General features: G+C 38.1%; 1 protein-coding gene across 1 annotated transcript in view; it reads left to right on the top strand.

Annotated features, from left to right (window-relative positions):
- The window catches only part of Msh2 (mutS homolog 2), an 82,847-nt gene extending 60,054 nt beyond the window's left edge, over window positions 1-22,793 (top strand). Inside the window, exons 9-16 of the mRNA XM_003473075.5 lie at window positions 8,238-8,361; window positions 10,272-10,422; window positions 12,546-12,643; window positions 14,561-14,806; window positions 15,817-16,021; window positions 17,329-17,576; window positions 19,534-19,709; window positions 22,087-22,793. Coding sequence (XP_003473123.1) covers window positions 8,238-8,361; window positions 10,272-10,422; window positions 12,546-12,643; window positions 14,561-14,806; window positions 15,817-16,021; window positions 17,329-17,576; window positions 19,534-19,709; window positions 22,087-22,257 — 1,419 coding nt within the window. The 3' untranslated portion in view covers window positions 22,258-22,793. The remainder of the gene's footprint in view (window positions 1-8,237; window positions 8,362-10,271; window positions 10,423-12,545; window positions 12,644-14,560; window positions 14,807-15,816; window positions 16,022-17,328; window positions 17,577-19,533; window positions 19,710-22,086) is intronic.
- The last annotated feature ends 3,049 nt before the right edge of the window (window positions 22,794-25,842 follow it).

The raw sequence follows: 25,842 nt of genomic DNA, 5'->3' as shown, positions 1-25,842 counted from the left end.
TGAGAACAGGTCTTGAAAATTGCTATGATTTTACTAGGTAGGGATCAAGGATGTGGTTGAATGAATGGTTTAGTGCCTTACAGCAAAGTATTATTTCATTCAAAATGCCAGAATATCCCCTGTTGAGTAGTAGTTTGTAAAGATCTTTTTAAGGTATATGCAAGGAGAATAGATACATTAAAGAAAGGAGCTCATGTTGTAGGTGGTATTTCTAATTTTAGAAGAATTCCATTTAATGTTTTTTAACTCTACCAAAAAGAAAAATTTACTGAAGCCATTGTTGAATTTCAAATGAATGATATGATTTTGGTTTTTTTTCACAACAGACACTGTAAGAGGGAAAAAGTAATCTAAAATATAGGTCAAAAAATTAAGTTGGAGCTCAACCTCCCGAGCGCTGGGACTACAGGCATGGGCCACGAGGCCTGGTGATAGTGCATTTCCTTTTCTTACCTTTTTCCTCAGCCCAGACTGCTCTGCAGAGCCCATTTCCCCCTCCGCTGTCTTTTCCTGTCTTTAATAAATGTGAAACTTTGTCCCCATTAAAAAATAATTATGGCTGTCCTGGCTCCCCTTAAGACACCCCACCCACATTTTCTGGGATGTACTTTTCTTGGCCTGAGGTTGCTCTGCAGAGGAAAAAAAAATTAGAAAAAATGTATAGAGATTAGAAATTTCTTTAAATGACATATTTAAACTTTTACAGTATTGCTTCCCTGCTGTGAAAATCAGGCAAGTAGCTACCCGTTTACATGCTACTGCCTCTCCTTAGAGCTTTTGGGTTAGAATGGCTGCATTGATAGTGGAGAACTAGGCCAGGGCAGCATGGCTTTGGAGGATCTGAACATACCAGGTCTGGCTAAACAGCAATATGAAAACAGAAATGGGTCTTTGCTTTTTCATGGAGCTCCCAGCCACCTGTCCCCAGGCCTGCTGTTATCTAAACTTCCTACCTAACCTACAGACTACTTTAGCAAAGGACAAAAAAATGTGGAGAAGTAACCCTACAGAAGAAAAGGGGTTGGACCCCTGGGGTACTGAACTGTACGAATTTAAGGAAAAAATGTATAACAGGTTAGGGTTTTACTAAGTTTTGGTTTTGTTCTGGTATTGGAGTTTGACTGCTAGAAACCTAATCAAGGGGCTATTAGTAAGGTTTGTTATATAGACATATGATGTTCCTTATATGAAAAGAAATGATCATTTACAAAAGAAATTTAAGGCCTACTTTTTTTTTAAAGAGAGGATCTAGTTGTATAGCTCAGGCTTACCTTGAACTCACTATGTAGCTCAAGATGACTTTGAACTTGCTGTGACCTCCTGCCTCAGCCTCCAAGTACTGGCATTAGAGGGCCGAGTCCCTCCTCTGTTGGCTGTTTTTCAGTTGCCCTCAGCTCGAGATAATCTTTATGCTACCCAGGTGTGGTGATGTATGCCTGAAATCCCAGAATTTTGGGAGCCTGAAGCAGGAGGATTGTAAATTCAAGTCCCACCTAAGCAATTTAGCAAGACCCTGTCTCAAAATAAAAAGGGCCGAAGGAATAGCTCAGCGTAAAGGTCTGGATTCTATCACCATGTATGACAACAAACAAACAAACACATAGATAAAAAGAATTCTTAGTCTTTAGGGAGTAACACGTTTTGAACTTCATTATAGACTTTGATTTCTGCTTGATGATGGTATATGCCTTTCACCTTTATTGTTGAATAAATCTTGATCCAGTAATTTAGTTTCTTAAACTTGAGGGCGATGTGCCATTATCTTCTACCTTTAAGTATTGATGAAACATCCTGTTACCACTTTGATTTTTTAACATTCCTTCAGGCGATTGGCTTTTTCTGCCTAGATCTGAAGAATTCTTTGTTCTCTTCCTATATGCTTTTCTTCATGCTTTGGTCTCTCTGCTATTTATGTATTTATTTATTTGTCATTGTTGTTTTTGAGACAGGGTTTCCCTGTGCAGTTTAGGCTGGCCTTGAACTTCCTATGTAGCCCAGGCTGGCCTCAAACTCACTGATATTCCTGACTCAGCCAGGTATTGGTATTATACTGTTTACTAACTCTCCCTTTTCCTGTGGCCTTCTGGGCTTGGCTTCTCCCACTACCCACTTCCCTCTTTTGGGGTGTCATGAATTTTAAAAACATAGATTGTAAAGTACTTGTCATACGATGACTGCATATTCACTACATAATCGAGTTTGTGTGAAAGTCTCCATGGAAATTCATGTTATCCTAAATGAGTGCTATAATTTTAATGTATTTTATTACTGTAGCATGAATTATTGGTTAACTTTGTAGGTACTATCTTGTTGGTATTTTGATTGAAATTGCATTTAACCAGGCATGGTGGTACATGCCTGTAATCCCAGTAGTCAGGAGGCTGAGCCAGGAGTAACTCCCTGAGTTTGAGGCCAGCCTGGACTACATAATCAAGTTCAAGGCCAGCTTGCACTACATAGTAAGACCCTATCTCAAAAAACTCAAAACAAACAAACAGCCAAAGAAAGAAAGAAATTACATTTAAAGCTTAATTCATGGAGAATTGACGTCATTACAGTGTTGTCTTTTCATGAATGGTATATTATTAATCACCACTCTCAAATCGTGACCAATTTTCAAACTGATATATGGCAGCTGTTCCAGTTCTTCCATATTTTTGCCAATAATTACAGTGGACCCTTGACTTGTGAACTCAGTTCATTTGCCAAGGCTGGTTGTAACTCAGGTTAAGACTTTTTCCCTTAAATAATGAAAATACCCATTATGCATTCTGAACCTTCCAAGACGCCCCTTAACTAGCCTTTTCATAATTAAAAAAAGGGTTATATAATGTGTGAAACTTACCAGAATCAATTTTATAGTGTACTCAACTTTCAGGTTGATGTGTTTGGCATGCAGGAAGGGAGGATGGTTATTATTTGGAGGGAGAGTCCCCTTCCGTTAGAACACCAGGAATCGTGTCGTTTGTCTCCTTGGGAGAGTCTGTAGCCCATTAGGACGTGCTTCGGGGTCACTGGGTCTCAGCTTTTTCAGAATTAAAAACTAACAGGTGGTCTGTATCTGTCTTCAGCACTGTTCTGCAGTGTGACAGGACATTGTCATTAAGCAAGTGAATGCAACAACTGGCTTTTTCTCTGTCCAGGTTAGTCATACCCACAACTATCTGTAGCTCTGTCTGCTTTTTCAGGATTTCCTTTATTTCAGAAGAACTTTGCGGTACTTATTGTTGATACTCCCCTTCCTCTTCCAGATTTAGTGCATGGTGAAAGATGAGGGTCTTTAATCTTTGACACGTGCAGAGTCAGTTTTTTTTAGCACTTTTTGTTAAAGAAGCAATCTTTCTACTTTTCACCTTCTTCGTAAGGGATACTTTATCTGCCTGCACAGTTCTTGGTTGACAGTTATTTTCCTTAACACTTATCAGAGCACATTGTGTTGTGCCTTGGTTTGTATCATTACTAAGGTTTAGAGGTCTTGGTTCCAGATACAGATTATTTCTGCTTCTCTAGGTCTGAAGGTAGATTTCCTTCCACATTACTGTGTTTTCTTAATAACAGAATTCCTGTCTTTGACCAATTTTGGAAATTACCAGTCATTGTCTCTTAGAATATTGTGTTTCTTCTTCATTTCCTGAAACTATGAATGGACATATGTTGGACTTTTCTGCCATGTGTCCCAGTGCTGCTCTCTTTGGGATTACTCCAGATGTTATGATTTATTGAGTCTCTCAGGTCTAACATGCTGTTTAACTAGTCTATCCTCCAGCTCTAACCCCAGCAATTACATTTTTTATTTATAAAAGTTACTTGCCTTAATTTTAGCTCTACTTAGTTTTTTTTTAAAAAAGTAGTTCCCTCTTCTTTAAATGTTTAAACATACATATTTATTCAATTTCTAAATTTGGAGGTGTTTTGTTTGTGCTTGGTGCTGGGGGTGAACCCAGGACCTTGTGCATGCTTACCATACATTCTGTTATTGAGCTCCACCTCCACCTCCAGCTCTTTCTAGGGGTTTAATTTGCCCCTTGTATCTGTTGAAACTTTGGGAGTATAGGGGAAGCTTTATTCTTGGTGGCTTGTTTCTCTTGGGTTTTGTATGTTTAGATTATGAATTCTTTTTTGGGTGAATTTTATGTCAATTTTACAGCAAATTATACATACCATCCCAGAGAAAATGACAGATCCCAGCAATGCAACTTTTTTCTTAATACTGGGGTTTGAACCTAGGGCCCCACACATGTGAGGCAACCCACTGAGCTATACCCCTAGCTCTATTAAGAAATGTTTTATTGGGGCCAGGGATATAGCTCAACAGTGGCCTAGTGCCTGCCTGGCAAGTGCAAGGTCCTGAGTTCAATTCCTCTCAAAGATTTTATTTTGAGATAGGGCCTCACCAAGTTGCCCAGACTACCCTAAAACTTGTGACCCTTCTGCCTCAGCCTCTCCATTAGCTGGAATTGTAGGCATGTGCCACCATATCTGGCTAGGAAGATGTTTGCTTTTTAATATGGAGCTTTCCAGATTTATTACTGTTTAGCCACTAGGGGAAAAACTCAGGATACGTAATAGCAGCTTAAGCAAGATTAGAGGTTTAGTGTTCATAAAAGTCACCAGCACTGGGCTGGCATGTAAGCAGGCAGCTCCTCTGTCTGGGGCTGGGCTCCTCCCCTGTTGCTCTGCCATCCTGAGGGTTTTGCTGTCCTCTTCATTTTTTTTTTTTTTCCTTTGGAATGAAATAAAATAAAATGGTGAACAATATTTAATTTCAAAAACAAAGAATGAAATCCCTCATATCTATATTGCATATATTTGTCCTCTAAATAGATGCTCAGACTACCAACTTTAGGCCTGCAAAGTCAGTCAAACAATACAAGCATTATTTTTTGTACTTCAGTTGCTATCATCGCAGCCTGTGTTCCTCTGAATCAACCAGTGGCTTGGGGTGAGGGTGGGGGTGGAGGTGCTCTTGTCTCCCAGCCCTTGCACCTACCAGGGTCATGGCAGGAACAGGTTGGCTTTTTGGTTCTCCTGGCCCACGTGGCTGCTGTTGGTTTATCAGAGAACAGGTTCTGCTGTCTTTTTCAAAGCACAGGGTGATATCTTTACTTTATCTTTCCAGCCAGTAGGAGAGAGCCAAAGAAGACCACACACTAGAAGGGCTCTGCATCATTTCTGCTTGCATTCTGTTCACCAAAGTTTATTCAGAAGCCAACATCTAGCTGCAGGGGAAGCTGAGAAATGTATTCTTTGTTGTTAGTTATGTTCCCTACTAAAAATTGCCACTTTTAATCACTGCTGAAGGAGGGCATAATAGGAACAGTCAGCAACTAGCATTTTTTTTAACTGCAGCACAAATAGTAGATATTTGAAACCCAAATCCTGATGTTGGTAGACCTTTACTCACAAATTGGCAAAGAGGAGATTCTGCCCCGTCAATCCTTCCCCAAGGGCCCAGGCTGATACAGGCAGGTTTCCTTTTGGCTACCATTTATTGTGGAATGGATCTAAAAAATTTTCCTTCTGGCTTTCTGTCTTATTATATTCTGTGCTTTGTATAAGGGCTCAGAGCTGTAGTTTTTTCAACTCAATTGTACATTTACTTAGAAAACTGCTTATAATATTTATCTAGTATTTCTAAGGTAGTGGAGCTTTTAAAATAATTATTAAAGACATCTAGTAGCTGGGCATGGTGACTCAGGCCTATAATCCCAGCCTTTGGGAGACCAAGGACAGAGCATCATGAGTTTTGAGGTGAGCCAGAACCACTTAATGGGACTCTGTCTCACAAAACCAAAAGAAAAATAAAAATCATTTAAAAAGATATTTAGTAGCCTCTATATTTATTTTCTCTTTTCTAATTATTTTAATCCCTACATCTTTGATATGTTTTCTCTCTATATAAAGTTTTTATACTCTGATCCAGAACAGGCAATTTGATTTCAAAAGAATCTTTTCTTTGCTGTGTTATATGTATTAATTCTTTAATGACACTGCTTAAGACTTTACTTTCTATCATTCTTTTCATCTTGTTTCTTGTTTCATTCATCATCCCATTTTTTGAGCTCCAAGCTTATTTCTTCTGTTGTGTTTCCTTTTATGTAGTCTCACTCACTGCCTGGGCCTTTCTAGTCCCTAGGCATGTGGTGCTGTTGGAAAGGCAGCTAGCAAAGATTTAGAGGGTTAGGTTTGATCAAATTCAGTGGTTAGGTTCTGTGTCACCCTTATGGAAACCTTGTTTGTGACCAGAATCATGGAGAGAGTGGTTTGTGAATCTAAATCCCACTGTAGTTTGAATCCACCATTGTAGCATTGTGGTTTTCACCAGGAATTATCTTTGGTCTTTGTTTCTAAGTAATCTGTATTATTTATTTAAACACATTCTATTCTAGTAATAAACCATTGTATAAATATTGTGTTTTATCATCTTCAAATTTTGCATAATAGATAGATCTGCCCTGTTGTCATTTTGTCTTTATTACATTATTTCCTTGGACTGAAATTCTAGTAGTAGAAACCCTGTCAAATAATGTAACATATCTGCAACTCCTAATATATTGCTTTTTTCCATTTTTAAAGGTTACATCAACTTAGATTCTTATCAAAACATGAATGAATATACTAACTTCAGTGAAACTTCACTAAAACTTAGTGACAGTTTCTTTTTCTTTAAAAAAAAAATAGCTGAAGTAGAATCATTACCTATACGGGATTGGCTATAGAATAATATTTCAAGATACTTAAATATTTATGTCTTTTTTTATTAGAGCATTTTCCTATGGGTTACTTTACTACTTACTTTTTCATATGTATTTAAGAGGCTTATGCCTGCCCATTTTAAATAGTTCAGTCTCCTTTTTATTTTGTTGGTTTATATATTTTGCTTCTTTTTTTTATTAGCTTTCTGTGATTTGACTTTTAAGTCTTTATCATTTGTGTCGTTTAGGTATGTGAATATGGGGTTTGATTAAGTGGATAATAATTAGGAGCAGTGTATTTTAACTGCATTTACTGAAAATGTCATCTTGTTTTAGAAAATTGACTCATAATAAGCTTTTGTATGTAATTGTTTTTAATAATTTTAATGCCTAGTAAAAATAGATTTCATTCTTCTTTAATGATCTTTTATAACTTTGTTTAAATTTTAGTCATTGTTTCAAAAAAGTTTCCTGTTGAATAATTATTGAGCATGAAGAACTATTAATATTTGATTTAGATTTCTCTTCATATTTTAACTCTTTATTTTGTATTTCTTTTAAATCTTCTAATGGGTTGCTTTATAAAGGGTCTATATAATCAGGATTTTGTTTTTACATATTTGTGTGTGTTTTTTCTATTTAAGTGAGACTTATTTTTCTTAAGGGTTCTTGTTGGTTAATGCTAGTGAGAACTTAGTAAAACATCTGTTTTTTGAGAGAGGGTCTCTGTGTAGCCTAGGCTGGCACTGGATCATCCTGCCTCACTGGGACTACAGGGGTATGTTGCCTTGCCTGACTAAGTGTGTGTTTTTAAATCATGGGAGGTTGATGAACTCACTGTTTTAAGAGGGGAAAAAAAAACCTTCTAGGGCTGGGGAGGTTACTCGGTGGTAGAGTGCTTGCTTGCCTAGCATTCAGAGGGCCAGGGTTCAATCACCAGTACTCCTCCCACCATAGTTCTTCAGGGGTAACTTTTTTATGTTTCTAAGATGGATCTTTGGTTTTTTACTAAAGCCACACATTCTATTAGGGTTTTGACTATCAAACATTGTTTAGTGGTATTTAGGGAAAATAAGAATAAAGAATACTATTGGAGGCATATGCATCATTAACACCATCTACTTAATATGAACAACTTTTGTACATCTAGAACTCTAGGACCTGATAAAGAGAAACTTATATCTTAATAAATAGAAACTCTAATAGTTACAACTGATTTGTAAGTAGTAAATCATTGAGCTTAAAATATTAGCCAAATTTAAGTTATAGATGCTGGGTGTGGTGTGGTGCATTCTGGAAAGCTGAGGCAGGAAGATTGCAAGTTGGAATTCAGCTTGGGTGATTTTGGTGACACTTCGTCTCAGAATTTCGATTTTTAAAGAGAGCTGAAGAAGTAGCTCAAAGTAAAGGTCCTAGATTCAATCCCCAGGACTACCTCTCAGAAAAGGGGGTAGAGGGAGGAGGAAAACGAAAATATTTGCTTCACCATTGTTATTGCTATCCATTACTTACATAATTAGCTGTTCTTTACTCTACTTACAGGTAGAAAACCATGAATTCCTTGTAAAACCTTCTTTTGATCCGAATCTGAGTGAACTAAGAGAAGTAATGGATGACTTGGAAAAGAAGATGCAGTCCACGTTAATAAGTGCAGCTCGAGACCTGGGTAGGAGTGGATCTTTGGACAGTTGAATAATACTTTTGTCTGCAGTGTTCACAGGGGTGCCAGAATTATTTTACTAACTTTCCATCCCCAAGATGACCCCACCTGCTAAATGGAAATTGTGCCACAGGCCCACTGCATGGTATCTTTAAGACCTTGCGTTGGGTTTCTTTAAAATACACTCTCAAGCCAAGCATGGTGTTTCATGCCTGTAATCCCAGCACTCTAAAGCCGAGACAGAATTGCAAGTTCAAAGCAAGCCTGAGTGACTTGGCTAGATATCTCAAAATTAAAATATTAAAAGTGGGCTCGGATGAAGGACAGTGCAGAGTCCCAGGGTTCAATCCGTACTGTGTCAAGCTGTATTCCTCATGTTGTACTTAAGGATACAGGACTTCAAGAGTTTAAGTAAATGGAGTCCAAGTTACTGTATTACTTACTAGTAAACTCCAGTACCTACAGATTCAGAGTATATTAATTTGGTTGAAATTTTTCCTTTTATTATGTTAATTATTGCCTGTTCTTGGTCTGTCTTAGTGAGTAAGCATTTGTATTGTTTAATTCCATTTTAGTGTTGAATGAATGTATCTGTTTTGTTAAAAATTCTTTTGAAAGCACTGTGAGCTGTATCCACCATGAGTAGGAAACACGGGCTGGGTGGAGTTCAGTGGTTAGAGTGCTGCCTGGCATGTTGGAGGCCCTGGGCTCAATCCCAGCACCAAAAGAAAAGACACTGACTATAGTATAAGAAGCGTTAGACTGGGAATTGGGAAGCTTCAGTTAGGTTTTTTTTTGTCTTTTTTTTTTTTTTTTTTTTTTTTTAATCAGTACCAGGGATCAGCCCCTTTGAGTTCAGGTTTTGATTTGAAACTTCTTTGTAAAGTACGTACAAGTTACTTAATTTCTCTAATCTTTAGCCTTTTGAGGAGGAATAAAATTAATAGGTAATAATCTCAATACTTTGAGTACATAATCTTCGTTTAAATAAAGTGGTCGTCATGGAGTTAAAATTCCACGTGTAACATGAAGTATAGTATTTCTTTGTAAATGCAATCCTGTTGTTTCTCAGTGTGTCGAGGTGCTACTGCTCACATGACACCGAACTGCATGTACGTGTAGCAAGCTCTCACACCCTCAAGAGTGCTCCTCTGGCTTGAGACTTTGAGGCCAATTGCTTGCTCTCTTTCCCGGTGAACTTCTGCTCACTGTTTAATGTGTGATTGTGTTTCAATCACTGCCCCACTGGATGGGGCAGTGCTCTGCCTTCCTCCCTGGGGAAGCTGAGGCCTATCTTGAATTGTTTGCCACTACTATCATTCGGTTACTGGTCTTCAGCAATAAATTTGAGAAATAATTTTCTACTTTGTGATCTAAAGAACATGGTAACTGGGGCTGGGGATTTAGCTCAGTGGCATAAGCGCCTTCTTTGCAAGTGTGCGGTCGTGAGTTCGATCCCTGGTACCGATAAAAATGAAAAAGACAAACAAAAAAAAAAGAACGTGGTAACTCAAATTATGAATAAAGGGTATAATTATGAAGATGGAAACATCTTAGATGCAGAAGTTATAGTTGGTTAGCCAAGATTATTTTGCTTTGTGAAATTTTTTTATATGTAGCAGTTTTGATGGTCAAAATCTCAAGTTTCTGTTTGGAAATTGCATTTGGTCACTTTTTACCCTAATTAATTTTAAAGTAAGACTTTTGTTAAGGAAGGGGTCCTCCTGTGAGACCACCCAGTGTGGGCACCTGTACTTTATATCTTCAGGTGCCCACTGCATATGGGACTGCTGCCCTGTGTGGGGTGCACAGCCTCTATCTGAAGCTTATGCTTACAAGATTTAGAGATTTTAAACACTTACATTGAAAATGACTATAGATATTTATAACATCCTTATTTTCTTCTGATCATGAAGGATTGGATCCTGGCAAGCAGATTAAATTGGACTCCAGTGCACAGTTTGGATATTACTTTCGGGTAACCTGTAAGGAAGAAAAAGTCCTTCGTAACAATAAAAACTTCAGTACTGTGGATATCCAGAAAAATGGTGTTAAATTCACCAACAGGTTTGCACATCCGTATTGTATTTTTAAGCCTATAGTACTCCCATGACTTCTCTGTGAAATGTAAATGTTCTATGAGAAAGAGAGTTTTGTCTTGGATATTATTCATTAATATAAGGCATTGGGCAAGAGTCACGCTTTAATTTTTCCCCAAGACTATTGAGATGTCTTACCCCCGTTTGTTACATAACCCATCTCTTCCTCAGTGACTGAAGTGGGAATTTTGGGTCTTTTTGAGACTGTTCTTTTTTTTTTTTTTTTTTTTTTTATTCCCTTAGCTATCTCACTATCTTTTATAAATACAAAATAGATGGATTTCTTATTTTATATTATATTTCCATATTCATTAGAGCTAGTTCTTTGTCTCTGCTTTAGCATCGTCTTCTTTTTTTTAGTTAGCTATTTTGATCTGTTTTATTTTTTTCTAAGTAGAATTTGCTACTGTTTATCAAATTTAAAAATTTTTTTCTGCTATGTAAGTCAGTTTAGGGAGATAACTACGGCTTTAAAAAGAGGCCAGCTACAGCTTTTTTGTCATGTAAAAAGGGTTAACAAGTTTTTTTCTGCCTTTTCCCTTGCTGATCTTGGAAAGTTCCTGGTGCAAGTTATTTATAGGTTAAAGAAAAATTATTTTTAAAAATCTTTCTGTGATTTACAGAGGGATGGCATTTGTCTTTTCTCCTTCTTTGCTGTTCAGAACCTATGGTCTGGCCTACTCTCATGCCTTCTTACTGCAGGGGCATTTATAGCAACAGGCCCAGTTCATTGATTTACTTAACGAGTACATCAACTGTCAAGTGCAGACATTGTTGAGTCCTTAGGCATGCTAATAATGAAAACAGTGTAGTTAATTTATCCCTTTTGAAATTGAGATTTCAATTCCCACGGGTTAAATAGCTAGTATCAGTGATACTGTGTTGCTAAATATAATTTTACTGTTTTTTCAGCATACTGTATCCTTCCTAGTTAAGTTGTAGGACAGAATCAGGCCCTGAGAGCAGGGTAACTCTGTGTTAGAATGGTGAGCTGGAAGGAATCCCAGGGCTCATTTGCCCTTTTTCAAGAATATGTTAGCTTACATGAAATGAAATTTTGGTATCATAATCATCTTTAAATCACCCCTGAGTCAGTCTAACAGATGGAAATGAGATTGGACTGGGCCATCCACATGGTCCGAAAGTTGTAGGAACTACTTTTATTGCTTGACTTTGGGAACAAATTGTATGTTGTACATTTGACTCTGTGAGCATATAATCCCTCCCACCCTGCTGATATTTTCCTCAGAAGCCTCCAGTGCCTGTATAATCTGGTCTCCACCCACCTTGGTTTTCTGTCTTGCAGCTCATCCCTCACATATTAGTCCCACTTTACAATATATTTGCCTTTTGTTTTTCTTCCTTTTCTTCTTGCCCTTTGCCTGTTTCATAGCTGTCTTTTCTGTGTTCTTTCTTGCATTTTTCTTGAGTCGTCCGTATCTGCTGTGCCATGGACCCAGTTCACAGGCATTGTTTTGGGTAACTGGTTCCCTCTTACTTCGGATGCTTACTCTCCCCTCTCATCCTTTACCTCTCTGTTTCCTCCTCTTCCTCCTCCCTCCCCCTCTTCTTCCTTCTTTTTTTTGTGTTTCTTCCTTTTGTTCTTCTTGATTTCATTCCCTTTCATGTTAGTGAATTTTTCTTCATTTTATTCTCATCTTCGTTATTTTTATTTTAAGCTATAATTTTCATTTTCTGTTTGAATTTTCAAAACATTTCCCTTTTTGAGTTTTCACTGTCAAAAGACAGTTATGGTGTGGTAATGAGAAAAACTAATTATCTGTTTTTTAAAAAGAAGTCAACTTCCATCATAAATAAGAACTCATTTAAATATTTTATAAAAGGTCACAGATTCAAATTTTAATCAAGGGAATAATCGTCACAGCAGTAATTGTATAACAGCATAAAAGGATATTAATGAACTGAATTCCAGTCACGTGACCTTGTTCCCATTTCCTACTTGTATTTCCATTTTTAATTATCATTTTGATGCTTAACTGGACAAAAATACTTGAGATATTATGTAATACATACTACTTTTAGTAGATGTTTTGATATATTTAAATAGCACCATAATCTCTTGATTTGCAGTAAGTTGTCCTCTTTGAATGAAGAGTATACTAAAAATAAAGGCGAGTATGAGGAAGCCCAGGATGCCATTGTTAAGGAAATCGTCAATATATCTTCAGGTAAACTCACTAGAACCTGTACATTACATGTGCTGAGTATGACATATTTTTTTTACTAATATAAAAAGCATGAGGGTGTTTAGGACTGTTTTCTTTTAAAGTATGTGTGTGATTATTGTTTCATTATCTATGGTTCTTGCAGTAGGTTGTAAAAGAAAATAACTAAAAAGCAGATATAAATTACTCACAAGGCAAGCTAGCAGTTTTGAGTTCTGGGTGTTGTCTTATAGATTCTTGGAGTCTATTTTGGGTCCACCCTTTGAAGTTATTTTCTTTTAATTAAAAGGGCCGCGTGACTGCCATGGTATTGCTTTTAGAATGGGATACATGTTTGTTTAGCACAGGGTAGGGGCCAATGTGGTAAGCTAAAAACTAAGGCTACTACCTATATGTATACTGACCATAACCTCTATTTTTCCTTTTAGAAATGACCCAGTGATCAAGGTTAGTGTCCCTAGTCATGGGACAGATGACATTACATACCTCCTGTTATTGCTGCTAATGTACCACAATGTAAAATGCTAAGAACTATATAAGCTCTTTTAATTAAGATGCTTTTTGAGAAGAGTTATAAACTGGCCTTGTTTAGTTGGAATTGTTAGGAATTTTCAAGTACAGTCGTTAAAAGCATTGGGGATGTGGTTCAGTGGCAGAGAATTGTATAGCATATACAGAGTCCTAATTTTGATCCCCAGCACTACAAAATAAATAATTATGATAAGCACTCAATGTTTCATTAATTTCTAGAAGTTCCTGTTGCTGCAAGGGTACTCTTTTCCTTTTTAAAAAAAACACTTGTTGGGGCTGGGGATTTAGCTCAGCGGCAATAAGTGCCTGCCTTGCAAGCAGGCAGTCGTGAGTTCGATCCTCGGTACCGATAAAAAGGAAAAAGACAAAAAAAAAAAAAAAACACTTGTTGCCAGGTGTAGTGTTTACTCACGCCAGTAATCCCAGCACTCAGGAGGCTGAGGCAGGAGGATCGTTGGCAAGTTTGAGACCAGCCTGGGCTACAAAGTGAGCTCAAGGCCAGCCTGTACTGCATAGTGAGACCCTGTCTCAAAAAGACAAAAAAAAAAACACTTGTTAGTTAAAAAAAAAGAAATTTTTAAAGTATAGTGAAATAAGAAGAGAACCGTGAATTTGGCCATTCATAGTTAATTTTTATTGTCAAAACATTTTTATCACTTTTATAAAGAACAAAGGAGTCAAAAATGAGTCACATTTCTGCCATCTGATTAAACCTGTCATAGTGCTTTCCTAAAATAAAACACTTTTCCCTTGAATGTCCAGTGAATTATTTGATATGATTGATGTCCATGATCTGTTACACGAGCCCCTAAAACCTGTTAACATTTAGAATCTCTTCTAATAACTTTGGTAATTATTACTCTCTTCACATGGTTTGTGTAGCTTGTGTCCAGGGGCTTTGGAATGTATGTGATAGCTTTTAGTTCTAATGCTCTACCAGAATAAAATGATTTAAGTGGCAATTAGAGATCTAAATTTATGGTGAAATTCTCAGCATGTGGTACTGATTAAAAAAAACTGAAGCTCAGCTAACAATCTTACAGTTTGTCATGCACAGGCTTTGGCAGTCTCATTACAGCTTGCATATTTCTTGTGATGATAATGAGGTGCATCCAGTTTTCAGATTCTTAACATTGAGAAGTGCTTCAGAAATGCAGGGTGTGCTGTCTTACTTGATTTTGTAAGAGAAGACATCAGTCTGTCTTTGAAAAGTGTTTACATTGGGAAAGGATACAGTAAAACATTTTAACCCCACATTGAATTTTGGAGGTTTTTTTTTTTTTCCGTGAGTTTCATTATAGCAATTTCCCAGTGAAGAAGCTAAGTTTATTCTTAAAGCTTGTGTGTTATTATTTGATATTCACATTTTCTGTTTTTATTTTCATATAGGCTATGTAGAGCCAATGCAGTCACTGAATGATGTGTTAGCTCAGCTAGATGCTGTTGTCAGCTTTGCTCATGTGTCAAATGGCGCACCTGTTCCATACGTACGACCAGTTATTTTGGAGAAAGGACAAGGAAGAATCATACTGAAAGCATCCAGACATGCTTGTGTCGAAGTTCAAGATGAAGTTGCATTTATTCCTAATGATGTGCATTTTGAAAAAGACAAACAGATGTTTCACATCATTACTGGTAAAACAAACAAATACTAATTATGATCTTTTGCAGGAATAACATACCCTTCTTTTGTTAGATTAGAAATGTATTTTAAGTGGATGAAAAAAATCTCAGTCCATGAGATTAGAAAAAGAATGTGTCATTCATTCTATTTTATAATATATTCAGATTTGAAATAGAGCAAGATTTGGAAGAGGGATTATGAAGCTTATGAGAATATTGTATTCATGTGGAACTTCTTTCCCGAGGCCAGTAAAGATTTACCTCACTTCACTCTCGTAGATTACTTGGGAGCCAGTCTTTTCAATATTGAGGTCACTGAAGGACAGGCAAAATCTGGCTTCTAGAAGAACTTCAGCTTAGGATAGCAGTTCTTTTCAGATATGGCATTATATTCATGTGAAGCTCTGTAAAGTAGCTTTGCATATAGATGTAGCATATCATAGCTGAGGTGTTTTGAGGGTTCTTAATGATGTTCTAGGAAAAAAAGTGAATTAGAAGTATTATATATTTGGGAAATAGTTGTGATTATATTCTGTTTCTTCAAATTGCTGTTTCATTGTTTTATTTCATTTGACTCAACAAATAAATTGCATACTTGCCAAGATGAGTGTCATGTCTTAAGACTTCATTGTAGACTTTTAAGTAATTTGAAGAATTTGACTGTATTGATCCATTCATCATAATTAGGATTACTAATGATTAAGAACGTTGAATTAGGGAATCAATTAGGCCTGTACTACTTTTCTAAAAGTCATTCAGGTACTCTGGAGGGCATAGTCAAATTACAGGTAAACACTGTTTTCTGACTTAGCCTGTTGAAAGGCCCAGTACAAGTTTGTCTGCTTGAGGGGTTGCAGATATGGGCAGTGACTTTGTTCATGTCTTTCAGTGGCCTTAGGTTCTGCTTCTAGTTAGGTGTATCAGTGTGATTTCGATAATCATTCATCCTTGTACAGTTTAGCACTTGCAGTCCATTTATTAGAAAGAAAATGACCTGACCTTTTGATATGTTTGCTTTATAGGCCCCAATATGGGAGGTAAATCAACATATATTCGCCAGACTGGGGTGATAGTACTTATGGCCCAAATAGGCTGTTTTGTGCCATGCGAGTCAGCAGAAGTGTCCATTGTGGACTGCATCTTGGCTCGGGTAGGGGCTGGTGACAGTCAGCTGAAAGGAGTGTCCACATTCATGGCTGAAATGCTGGAAACTGCATCCATCCTCAGGTGAGTGCATGTTCCAGTCCTGAAAATGGAAGTGTCCCATCTCTCGAAGTACATTTGAAAGTTCATCCATGAAACATCTTAAGACTGATTGGCTTGGTTTAATAATTGTTTCCCTGTAAGTTTTATATACTTTAAAGGGTCACTGGAACTGGGCACAGCAGCAGATACCTGTACTCCTAGCTACTTTAGAGGGTAAGGCAGGAGAATCACTTAAGCCCAGGAGCTCAAGATGAGCCTGAGCAACACAGAGAACCCCTGTCTCAAAAAGGGGAGGTGCTGGGTGCATTTGAGCATACCTGTTACCCCAGCTACTTGAGAGGCTAAAGCAAGAGGATTGCAACTTCAGGGCCAGCCTGAGCAACTTAACAAGACTCCATCTTAAATTTTTAAGAGTGTGGTCCAGAGATGTAGTTCAGTACTAGAGCAGTTGCCTAGCCTGTGTGAGACCCTGGGTTCAATTCCCAGTACCACATCAAAGTGGAGAGTGGGGTGGGTTTTGGTGATAGCTGTACAAGTCTTGGTGGGGTCCTGGGGCTTTAACCCAGGGCCTACTGGCTGCTGGGTAAGCATGCTGACACTGAGTTAGATTCCCAGCTCAAATTCTGTAACTTGTTATTTTGTAAGGTTTCTGAGGATAGCCCACCTTATAAATGTTTCTCACTTCATGCTTTTGCTTTCACTGTTCACACTCAGTACAGATTGATCCTTCTTATTTATTTATTTATTTAAACAATTCGATTAGTACATTTTTGTAATATGTGATTACATTCATCATGGGGAGTTGGTACATGGACATAATACATCTTATTTTTCCTCCCCCTCCTCTTCCTCCAACCCCCACGCCATCTGCAAAAGATCTCCTTGTTTTCTATTATCTTCTTTATTTTACTCTTTAAACTGTTTATACTGTGGGTTTCTCATATGAGAGAAGCCATGTGATCCTTATGTGTGATTACTTTATTTGGCTGATTTAATAGGTGTAGCATGATTGATCGTTGCTTCATTTTTACTTTTAGTTTTTTTGTTAATTTAAAAAAATATTTACTCACCATTTATTTCCCAGTCCATCTCTTCATGTCTGTGTCTATTTTTCTTTTTCTTTTTTTCCCCCGGTACTGGGGATCAAACTCGGACCTCGCCACTTGCCAGGCAGGCACTTATGCTGCTGAGCTAAATCCCCAGCCTTAATGTCCATTTTTCTATAAGAGTTTTGCTGACTCTGTTGAATTTCTTATAAATAAAGATAATTAGTCTGTTATTTGTTGCATGTCTTTCCCAACATATGTCATGTAATTTTGTGTTTTCAGGTCTGCAACCAAAGATTCTTTAATAATCATAGATGAATTGGGAAGAGGAACTTCTACCTATGATGGCTTTGGGTTAGCGTGGGCTATATCAGATTACATTGCAACAAGGATTGGTGCTTTTTGCATGTTTGCAACTCATTTTCATGAACTTACTGCATTAGCCAATCAGATACCAACTGTTAATAATCTGCATGTCACAGCCCTGACCACTGCTGAGACCTTAACTATGCTTTATCAGGTGAAGAAAGGTGAGTCTGTACCATGGGTGTGCGATAATTTCAAAATGTGGCAGTGGGAACCTTAGTGCATATGAACTCACCGTTAATTCCCTTAGATCACTGCATAGAACAGATTTACCTTTGACTTTCCAGTCTGACGGCAGGAAACACTGTACATGATATTTCCGTGTCTTGTACTAGGGCCAGTTCTGAAGCTGTCACAGAAACAATTACGCAAGGTTCTCACCTATCTTTATGGCAGTGTGTTTCTTGTCAGATTAGCTACTTGGTAATAATAGTTAACGTGCTTTGAAATTCCAAAGCCCTAGATGTTATTACTTAATAAAATACTTACTGTAATTATTTGACTATGTTTTTAAGCTTATGTTATAGGAACAGGTCAGTTGACACAAATAACTAGACTAAATTGATAGACTAGGTAGTTTATCTTCATTCTCATTTCTTAGGAGAAAAACTGAATTAAGACAGTATTTCCAAGTCTTTAATAAAAATGATGACTGCAAAGTAATAATCTGTATCAATTATAAAATAATAACGATAATTATTATTTTGTGGTGATGGGGAACCCAAGGCGTAGTTCTTGGTTCTTTGTTGTTTATGCTCTGGTGGCAGTCCTTTTAGTTACAGTATTTGACATTATTATTGCTGTGGTTGCAGGATACAGGTTCTTGTATGGATTTAAATCATGTTTGTGTGTGTGTGTGATAGAAGTGGGTTCAGAGTATCTTTAACAGGCCAGATGAAGTATGGAGAGGGTAGAAATACATTTATTGGGGCTGGGGATTTAGCTCAATGGCTTAAGTGCTTACCTGGTAAGCACAAGGTCAGGAGTTTGATTCCCTGTACCAAAAAAAGAAAAGAAATATGTTTATCCTCTACTGTGGATATATACAAGATGCATGCTTCTACTTTATTATTGTTTACTTCTCTTAATGTGTGGTGTCCAGCTCCAGACTGTGTGGGATAAATAATCAGGCCAGAATATTTTTTACAAAGCTAATATAGCTCAGTGGTAGAACCCTTGCCTTCTGTGTGTGGGCCCTGAGTTCCCCATCACCACAAAATAATAATTATTGTTATTATTTTATAATTGATACAGTTCATTAACTTTGCAGTCATTTTTATTAAATACTTGGAAAGATTGTCTTAACTCAGTTTTTTCTCCTGGCAAATGAGCATGAAGATAAACTACCTAGTCTGTCAATTTAGTCTTAGTTATTTGTGTCAAAAATTTTCTTTTTGTAAGCCGGGCGTGGTGGCTTACGCCTATAATCCCAACACTCGGGAGGCTGAGGCAGGAGGATCCTTGTGAGTTGGAGACCAGCCTGGGCTACAAAGTGAGCTCAAGGCCAGCCTGAAGTGTATAGCGAGACCCTGTCTCAAAAAGACAAAAAAATTTTTTGCTTTTCATTTGTTTGCCATACCTCACAGTCAGAATAAGATTACATAAGAATGATAAATAATTTTCCAAAAGACAGCTTACCAGTTCTTTTGTGAATGCATCAGCTGATTTTCCTGAGTGACCTTCTGTAGAAAATTACAAGGATAGATCCAGAGGCCACTCCACTCACTAGTAACAAGTCAGTGTATCTGGACTTCAGTGCTGCTTTTAATTTGTATGTTTTCCTTAGTACTTTAGTCTATAAGAAAACTGCAGAGATGGTGCTTTATTTAAGATAGTAGACTTTGGAGGATTATCTGTCAACCTTTTCTTATGCTATTTTTAATTTTTATACTGTTTTTTTTTTTCAAGAATAAAGTACAGCATTGTGTGCCAAATCACAATCACTTTTCATTAGATGCTTAATTAAAATTCTTTTATCTAAGTTCCTCCGAAACATTTAACAGATGTATTTGAAATAATCTAAAATTAAGTTTCCTAATTACAAGAAAGTATAAATCCATCTACATAAATTGCTGTTTCTTTCTACCTTGTCCCTGTGCACATTTCCCAAATTTCTCGTAGGTGTCTGCGATCAGAGTTTCGGGATTCACGTGGCGGAGCTCGCTAATTTCCCTCGACATGTGGTAGAGTGTGCCAAACAGAAAGCCCTGGAACTTGAAGAGTTCCAGAGCATCGGCGCCTCACAGGGATGCAACGACAGGGAACCAGCCGCCAAGAAGTGCTACCTGGAGAGAGAGGTTCGGCCATTTGTGTTGGTGATTATTTAAAATGCCCGCCAGGATGTTACACAAACCAGTCACCACCGTGAGAGGGCTTTTTCCCCCTTGCATGATTCTAGTGCAGTGACTTTGGTCATTTAGAGACGCAATGCCAAACTGCAGCCCAAAATCCACTTCACTATCACAGAGAGCCAACACTGCAATTAAACCTGAATACTGAGGTTTTAGTTTAGAAAAAACTCCACATTAACATCTTTTATCTTGAAAGAAAAACACAATAACATATACACTATAGGTTTGGCACCACTGTTCTAGTGTTTATGTTTTGGTTTGGTTTGGGTCTTTTGGTTAATTTGAGACTAGGTGTCACTGTGTAGTTCAGGCTGGCCCTAAGCTATTTTTGTAGTCTAGGCTGGCATTGAACTCATAGCAATCCTCCTGCCTCCCAAGTGCTCGGACTATAGGCATGCACCACCATACCTGGCTCTGTTCTGATTTCTTTTTTCTTTTTTTCTTTTTTTTTTTTGTCTTTTTCATTTTTATCGGTACCAGGGATTGAAGTCACGACCGCCTGCTTGCAAGGCAGGTGCTTATGCCGCTGAGCTAAATCCCCAGCCCACTCTGTTCTGATTTCTATACTACATCTATTTGTGTAAGAAGGTAGCATTTTGGGGTTAGGGGTCTAATTCAGTAGATGCTAAGCATTCACAAGGCTCTGGGTTCGGTCTCCATCACAAAAAAAGCATTTCATGTACCAGATTTTAAAAGTAGCAGTAAAGGAATATTAATTTAGGTTTAGAACTAATCATTCAGCCAGGCATGGTGACACACGCCTATAATCCCAGCACTTGGCAAGGTGAGGGAAAAGGATCAGGAGTTCAAGGCCAGCCTGAATTCCATAGTGAGACCCTGTCTCGGGGGGGGGGGGGGGAGAAACGGAAAATCAATAAATAGCATCTGATCTTCAGAGGAGCTATAGGTGTCCAGTTAAATTGCATGTACACTTAGGTAGAATGGTAACGAAGAAGTGAAAAGGCATAATTATAATTCTGTTTTCCACTTGTTTAGAATGTAGTTGAGGTAATAATGTATATGTCTTGGGATCTAATAAGATATGTGACTGTTTTTTAAAGAAGTTGTGGGCAGGATGTTTATTCTCATTGGAGAAATGATTCTTACATTGGGCCTTCTCTGAATAATAGGTCAAATTTAGATTTCACACAGAAAGGTGTAACACTTGGGTACTTGTTTTTTTTTTTAAAAAAATTAAAGGTTTGCTCTTCAGTAATTAAAGAGCATCTTCATGCACTGCTTGGCCTTGGCAGCATTTACTGTGGTATGTTGTGACACCTTTTTACTTGTTACAGTTTTAACTTTTACTCAGTCATTTTTTTTTTTTTCTTACTTGAAGTACAGATGATGTGTGGATTTTGTAGTTAAAAGATACAGGTTATTTTTCTACCTGTACAAGCAGGAAAAACACATCATAACTTGCTAGCTGTGGACTGTTGCCGTCTTACATGAGATGATTTTGGATCAGCACTGTAGCATATCAAACTCACAGCTCTTGGTGATCTGGGATCAGAATGCTCTTTTGTGTAATCCCTGATTTGCAGTCAGAACAGAGGTTATGTTCTTTTGGTAATTAGACTATATCTTGAAAAGTTTTGAAGCTGAAGGAACCAAACACAACTATTTATGATATTAGCCTGAATTTAAATATTTATTTGGAGGGAAGTACATTTGCTTTTTAGTAAAGGAAGTATTTCTTGATTGAATGTCTGCCTTTGAGCTTAAGGCTCTTTAGTTGTGTTTCACATGCAGCAATAAACATTTACATACATCTCATTCTTTGCTGGAAAATATTCCAAACAAATTACACAGTGTCTCTTAATTCTCACATCTTTGTGGGGTTGGTAATATTAATATCCCCACTTTGTACACGAGGATTCAAGTGAAGGAATCTGCCTGATGTTCACATTGCAACTAATAACTATATTCTTTGGAACAGTAGTAGTTGGGTAGTAAAATAAAACAGAAACATATCGTGTGTGTGTGTGTATGAGACACAAAGACTCTTGGCTTGTTTATGCCTTGCAATATTCTTTCTTTTTCCCCTGAGATTGTTTATATCAATTATAAAAGTAGAAAGACTTGAGAACCTGTAAAATTTCAGTTCCTATGTCATTAGCAGTCAGAAGTGAATTTGTAAGTGTCTTTAATGATTTGCTATGAAGAAATTCGTAACAGCTAAGAACTTTGCTATGTGTTATAGACACTTCATGTTTAAACAAATTTTCTCTACTGAGTAGCAGGTTTAATTTGAAATTTAATGAAACAATTCATTGCTTTTTAGAAGCCATGTTAGTGACTGTTGGGGTGTTGTGTTTTTCAGCAAGGTGAAAGAATCATCCAGGAGTTTCTGACCAAGGTGAAGCAAGTTCCCTTCACTGAAATGTCAGAAGAAAGCATCACAAAAAAATTAAAGCAGCTGAAAGCTGAAGTGATGGCACAGAATAACAGTTTTGTGAATGAAATCATTTCACGAATAAAGGTTACTACGTGAGAAAACTTCCAGTGCATTGAAGGCAGTATTGATAAGCTAACTGTTACGCATTTGTACTGTTTTATATTAACTCTTTTTCATAGTGTTGACTACCAGTGGCTCTGGGATATCAACTGAAATATTTAGTAATACTTTATCTGAGTACATTTTCAAAGCTGTTTGAAAATTGAGTGTAACTGATGACAATTTAAATGGATTTGGGCAATAGTAAGCAATATGCTGAACTTTATAAATAAAGCTTATATAGTTTGTGGAATGTGAGATGTACTATATTTCTTTGCAGTATGACTTTTATCATATAAGTACCTTGTAAAAATAAAGAATTTTTTTAGCTAGAGGGGTCCATGGAGATTTCCAATGTTAACCATAGGGTCCATTTGTTGACAGGAGCCAGGTTGGCTGTGTTTTTTAGCCCAGGAATTTTATTAACCCACAGTCCTAGTATGATCCTCTACACCATCTACTATCTCTGTCTACCCATAATCTGTGGTGAGACTTAGAAATCTTGATTTTAATAAAGACTTTGAGGACACTGATTTAGTCTACCTGTCTTATTTTATAGGAAAGAGATGAGATTTGATGGCTGGCTCTGCAGGATATGGAAAGAAAAGATAGTATTTTGCAATGGGATAGTGGATTATCCATATTGAAACTGGTGAAATTGAACCCCCCCCCCCACTCCATCTCATGTGAATTTTAGACCAAAATTTATGAGACCCAGTGAATTTTAGACCAAATATATGAGACAAAACTATCAAACTAGTGTTCATCGTTCTAGAGATAATTCAGAAAGAGTATTTCTATGTCTCTGGCTTTGGAAAGAAGTCCTTGAGACACACACACCTTGAGCTGGGTGTGGTGGCATAGGCTTGGGCCCTGTCTGCTTGGAAGGCTCAGGCAACAATTTCGTAAGTTTGAGACCAACTGGGCAATGTAATGAGGCCCTGTCTAAAAAGGTGAGAAGGCGGGCTGGGGATTTAGCTCAGGGGCAAAGGTGCCTGCCTGGCAAGCATCAGGTCATGAGTTCTATCCCAACCCCCCAAAAAAGGTAAGGGATGGGGTTAAAGTTCAGTGGTAGAGCGCTTGCCTAGCATGACTTGTGTGTCAATCAGTGCCTGCTAGAGAAACAGATTTAATGCAAGATACACAGATGTATAAGGATTTAGAGGACCGGTGCACAGTGGCCGCTCAGTCAGGTGTGGAAGAGTGCGGGGCTGCTTGCCGGCTGGAGATGGGAAGGATCTGATCCAGGCCTGGCGCTCACAGTGGTGTCCTGCACAGGTCCGTATCAGGAGGCAAAGAGTCCGTCCTGCAGGCTGAAGACTTCCAAGGGGCAGGTGAAGACTGGGGCTCCTCCTCCCTTCCTTTTCAGACACCATTCTGGTGACAGCTTCCCTAGAGTGGGTCTACCACACCTAGAACTACGCTGGATCGGTTTAGCTGGGAGTTTCTTACTCAAGTTGACACAGTCAGTTAATTGTCACAGGTTGAATCCCCAGCGCTTCCTAAAAAGTTGTCTATAAAAGTTTAACACAGCTATATTGAAATCAAGAACTTCTTTCATTAAAAGTCACCAAAGAGTAAAAAGACAATATCCATTGTGGGAAAACATTAGCACCACAAAATATTGAAAGATAAATACGTAGAATAAAGAACTATAAAATCACTAAGAAAAAGAGTCATTTAAAAGCCTACAGTTTAACAAAAGGAAAACCAATTAAAACGAGGGAAAAACATTTTTCCAGGGAAGATGTATAAATGGCCAATAAGCATTTTAAAAGATGCAAGTCAAGGAAATGCATGATACATAAGACATATAATGTATCAATGTAATACTGATAATACAACAGTCAATTAGGATAGTTAAAATGTCAGATGTTAAGTATTGGCAAGGATGCGGAGAAATTTTAAGTTTGATACACTGCTAATAGAGTATAAGATGGTACAGGCTGGTGGTGGGGAGGTGGCACACACCTGTAATCCTGGCACTCAGGAGGCTGAAGCAGGGCGATCTAGAATTTGAGGCCAGCCTGGGCTACATAGAGACACCTTGTCTTAATGAAAAGTACAGCTTTGGGAGACAGTCTGACTGTTCCCAGTCACTGTGCTGTGCAGCAGTTCCTCCCCTTGTGTACATATAAGAGAAGGTTATGTCCACACACCAGTGTTTAAGCAGGTCATTCACAGTATCCAAAGGTGGAGACAAGCCAGAAGTCCCCCAGTGGGAGGGTGTGTGCATATTCATGCAGCGTATATGATTCTGCCCTGAGGAGAGTGAAATGGTGGTGCCTGGCAAAGCTGGGGACTGCAAGCGTGCAGTCTGATGGCCTGGGTAGGGCTGCAAGTGTGACCTCAGCTTGGGCATTTTAGCTGTCTCAAAAGGTAAAACTTGAAGACGTGCTAAAGTGAGAAATCAGTCACAAGGGTACACATAACTTGATTCCATTTGTGTGATATTTTATAGTAGAGCTAGAAAAAGGGTTCAGAGATGGAGTGGTAGCTCAGGTAGTCCTTATGTGGTGAAAGCTATAAAATCAGTATTGGTTGTGCTAATCTGTGAATATACCAACTCACTGAATTTACATGGTAGGATAATCATGGTACATGAATTACATTAAGGCCATTTTGGAAAGTTTCAGACACTTCACCTGGAAGAAAAAAGTAAGTAGCCTATAAACATGAAAATGTGTTTGGTCACCAGACAGAAAAATAAAAACCATGCCGCATGCCTATTGGGAGGCTGAGGCAGAAGGATCCCTGTGAGCTCGAGCCCAGCCTGAACTGCGTAGTGAGACCCTATCTCAAAAAAAAAGTCCTAGGCCACCTCAATCCTTTGCTAACACCCCTCTGATAACCACTGATAACCATTACAAGTATCCGTGTTTGGTAGGGTTGTAAACTGACTGTAAACATATGCTTGGTAGATTTGGGGCCATGCCTACAATCAAGCACTTAAAATCCCGGGCACGCACTCCAGAGATGCTGTGTACACTGTATATACACCAGAGTGCTCATAATGCTCCAGTGATGAACCAGTCTGCTGCTACGCAGAATGATGCCAGTGGAATCCTAAACTGTTAAGCAGAACTTGCACCAGAGTGATGCAGGTTTTTCCCATTCATCCAAAGTTTGGTTTTGGTTTTGGTCTTTCGTCTTTTTGAGTCTGGCACCTTAGACCACTTGGTTTTCCTGACACCCTGTTTTTTGTCTTTTTGAGGCAGGGTTTCACTTTGAGTTCAGGCTGGCTTTGATCTCACTATAAAGCCCAAACTGGTCTTGAACGTGCAGTAATTTTCCTGCCTCAGCTTCCTGTGTGCTGAGATTACAGGTGCAATCCCACTATTGTGCAAAATTTAAAATAGGTGATCTTCACCTAAAATAAGCGGCAAGTGTGAAAACCATGAGTGTGTACATGAGGGGTGTGGTTGGTGGCAGGGAAGCACATAGGGAGGTCACAGATTAGGGGCTGTAGAGGCTTCTAGGTTTAACGATCACAGACATTTTGCAGGAACTTCCTTTCTTCCTTTCCTTCCCTTCCTCCCAGTACTGGAGTTTGAATCCAGGGCTTTTGCACTGAAATTCACA

Source organism: Cavia porcellus, unplaced genomic scaffold, assembly GCF_034190915.1.
Source record: "Cavia porcellus strain 051 isolate PalLab524CR breed Dunkin Hartley unplaced genomic scaffold, mCavPor4.1 scaffold_1, whole genome shotgun sequence".
Classification (NCBI taxonomy): domain Eukaryota; kingdom Metazoa; phylum Chordata; class Mammalia; order Rodentia; family Caviidae; genus Cavia; species Cavia porcellus.
The sequence above is the reverse complement of the archived record's forward strand: the minus strand, read 5'-3'. Positions and strand labels throughout refer to the sequence as shown.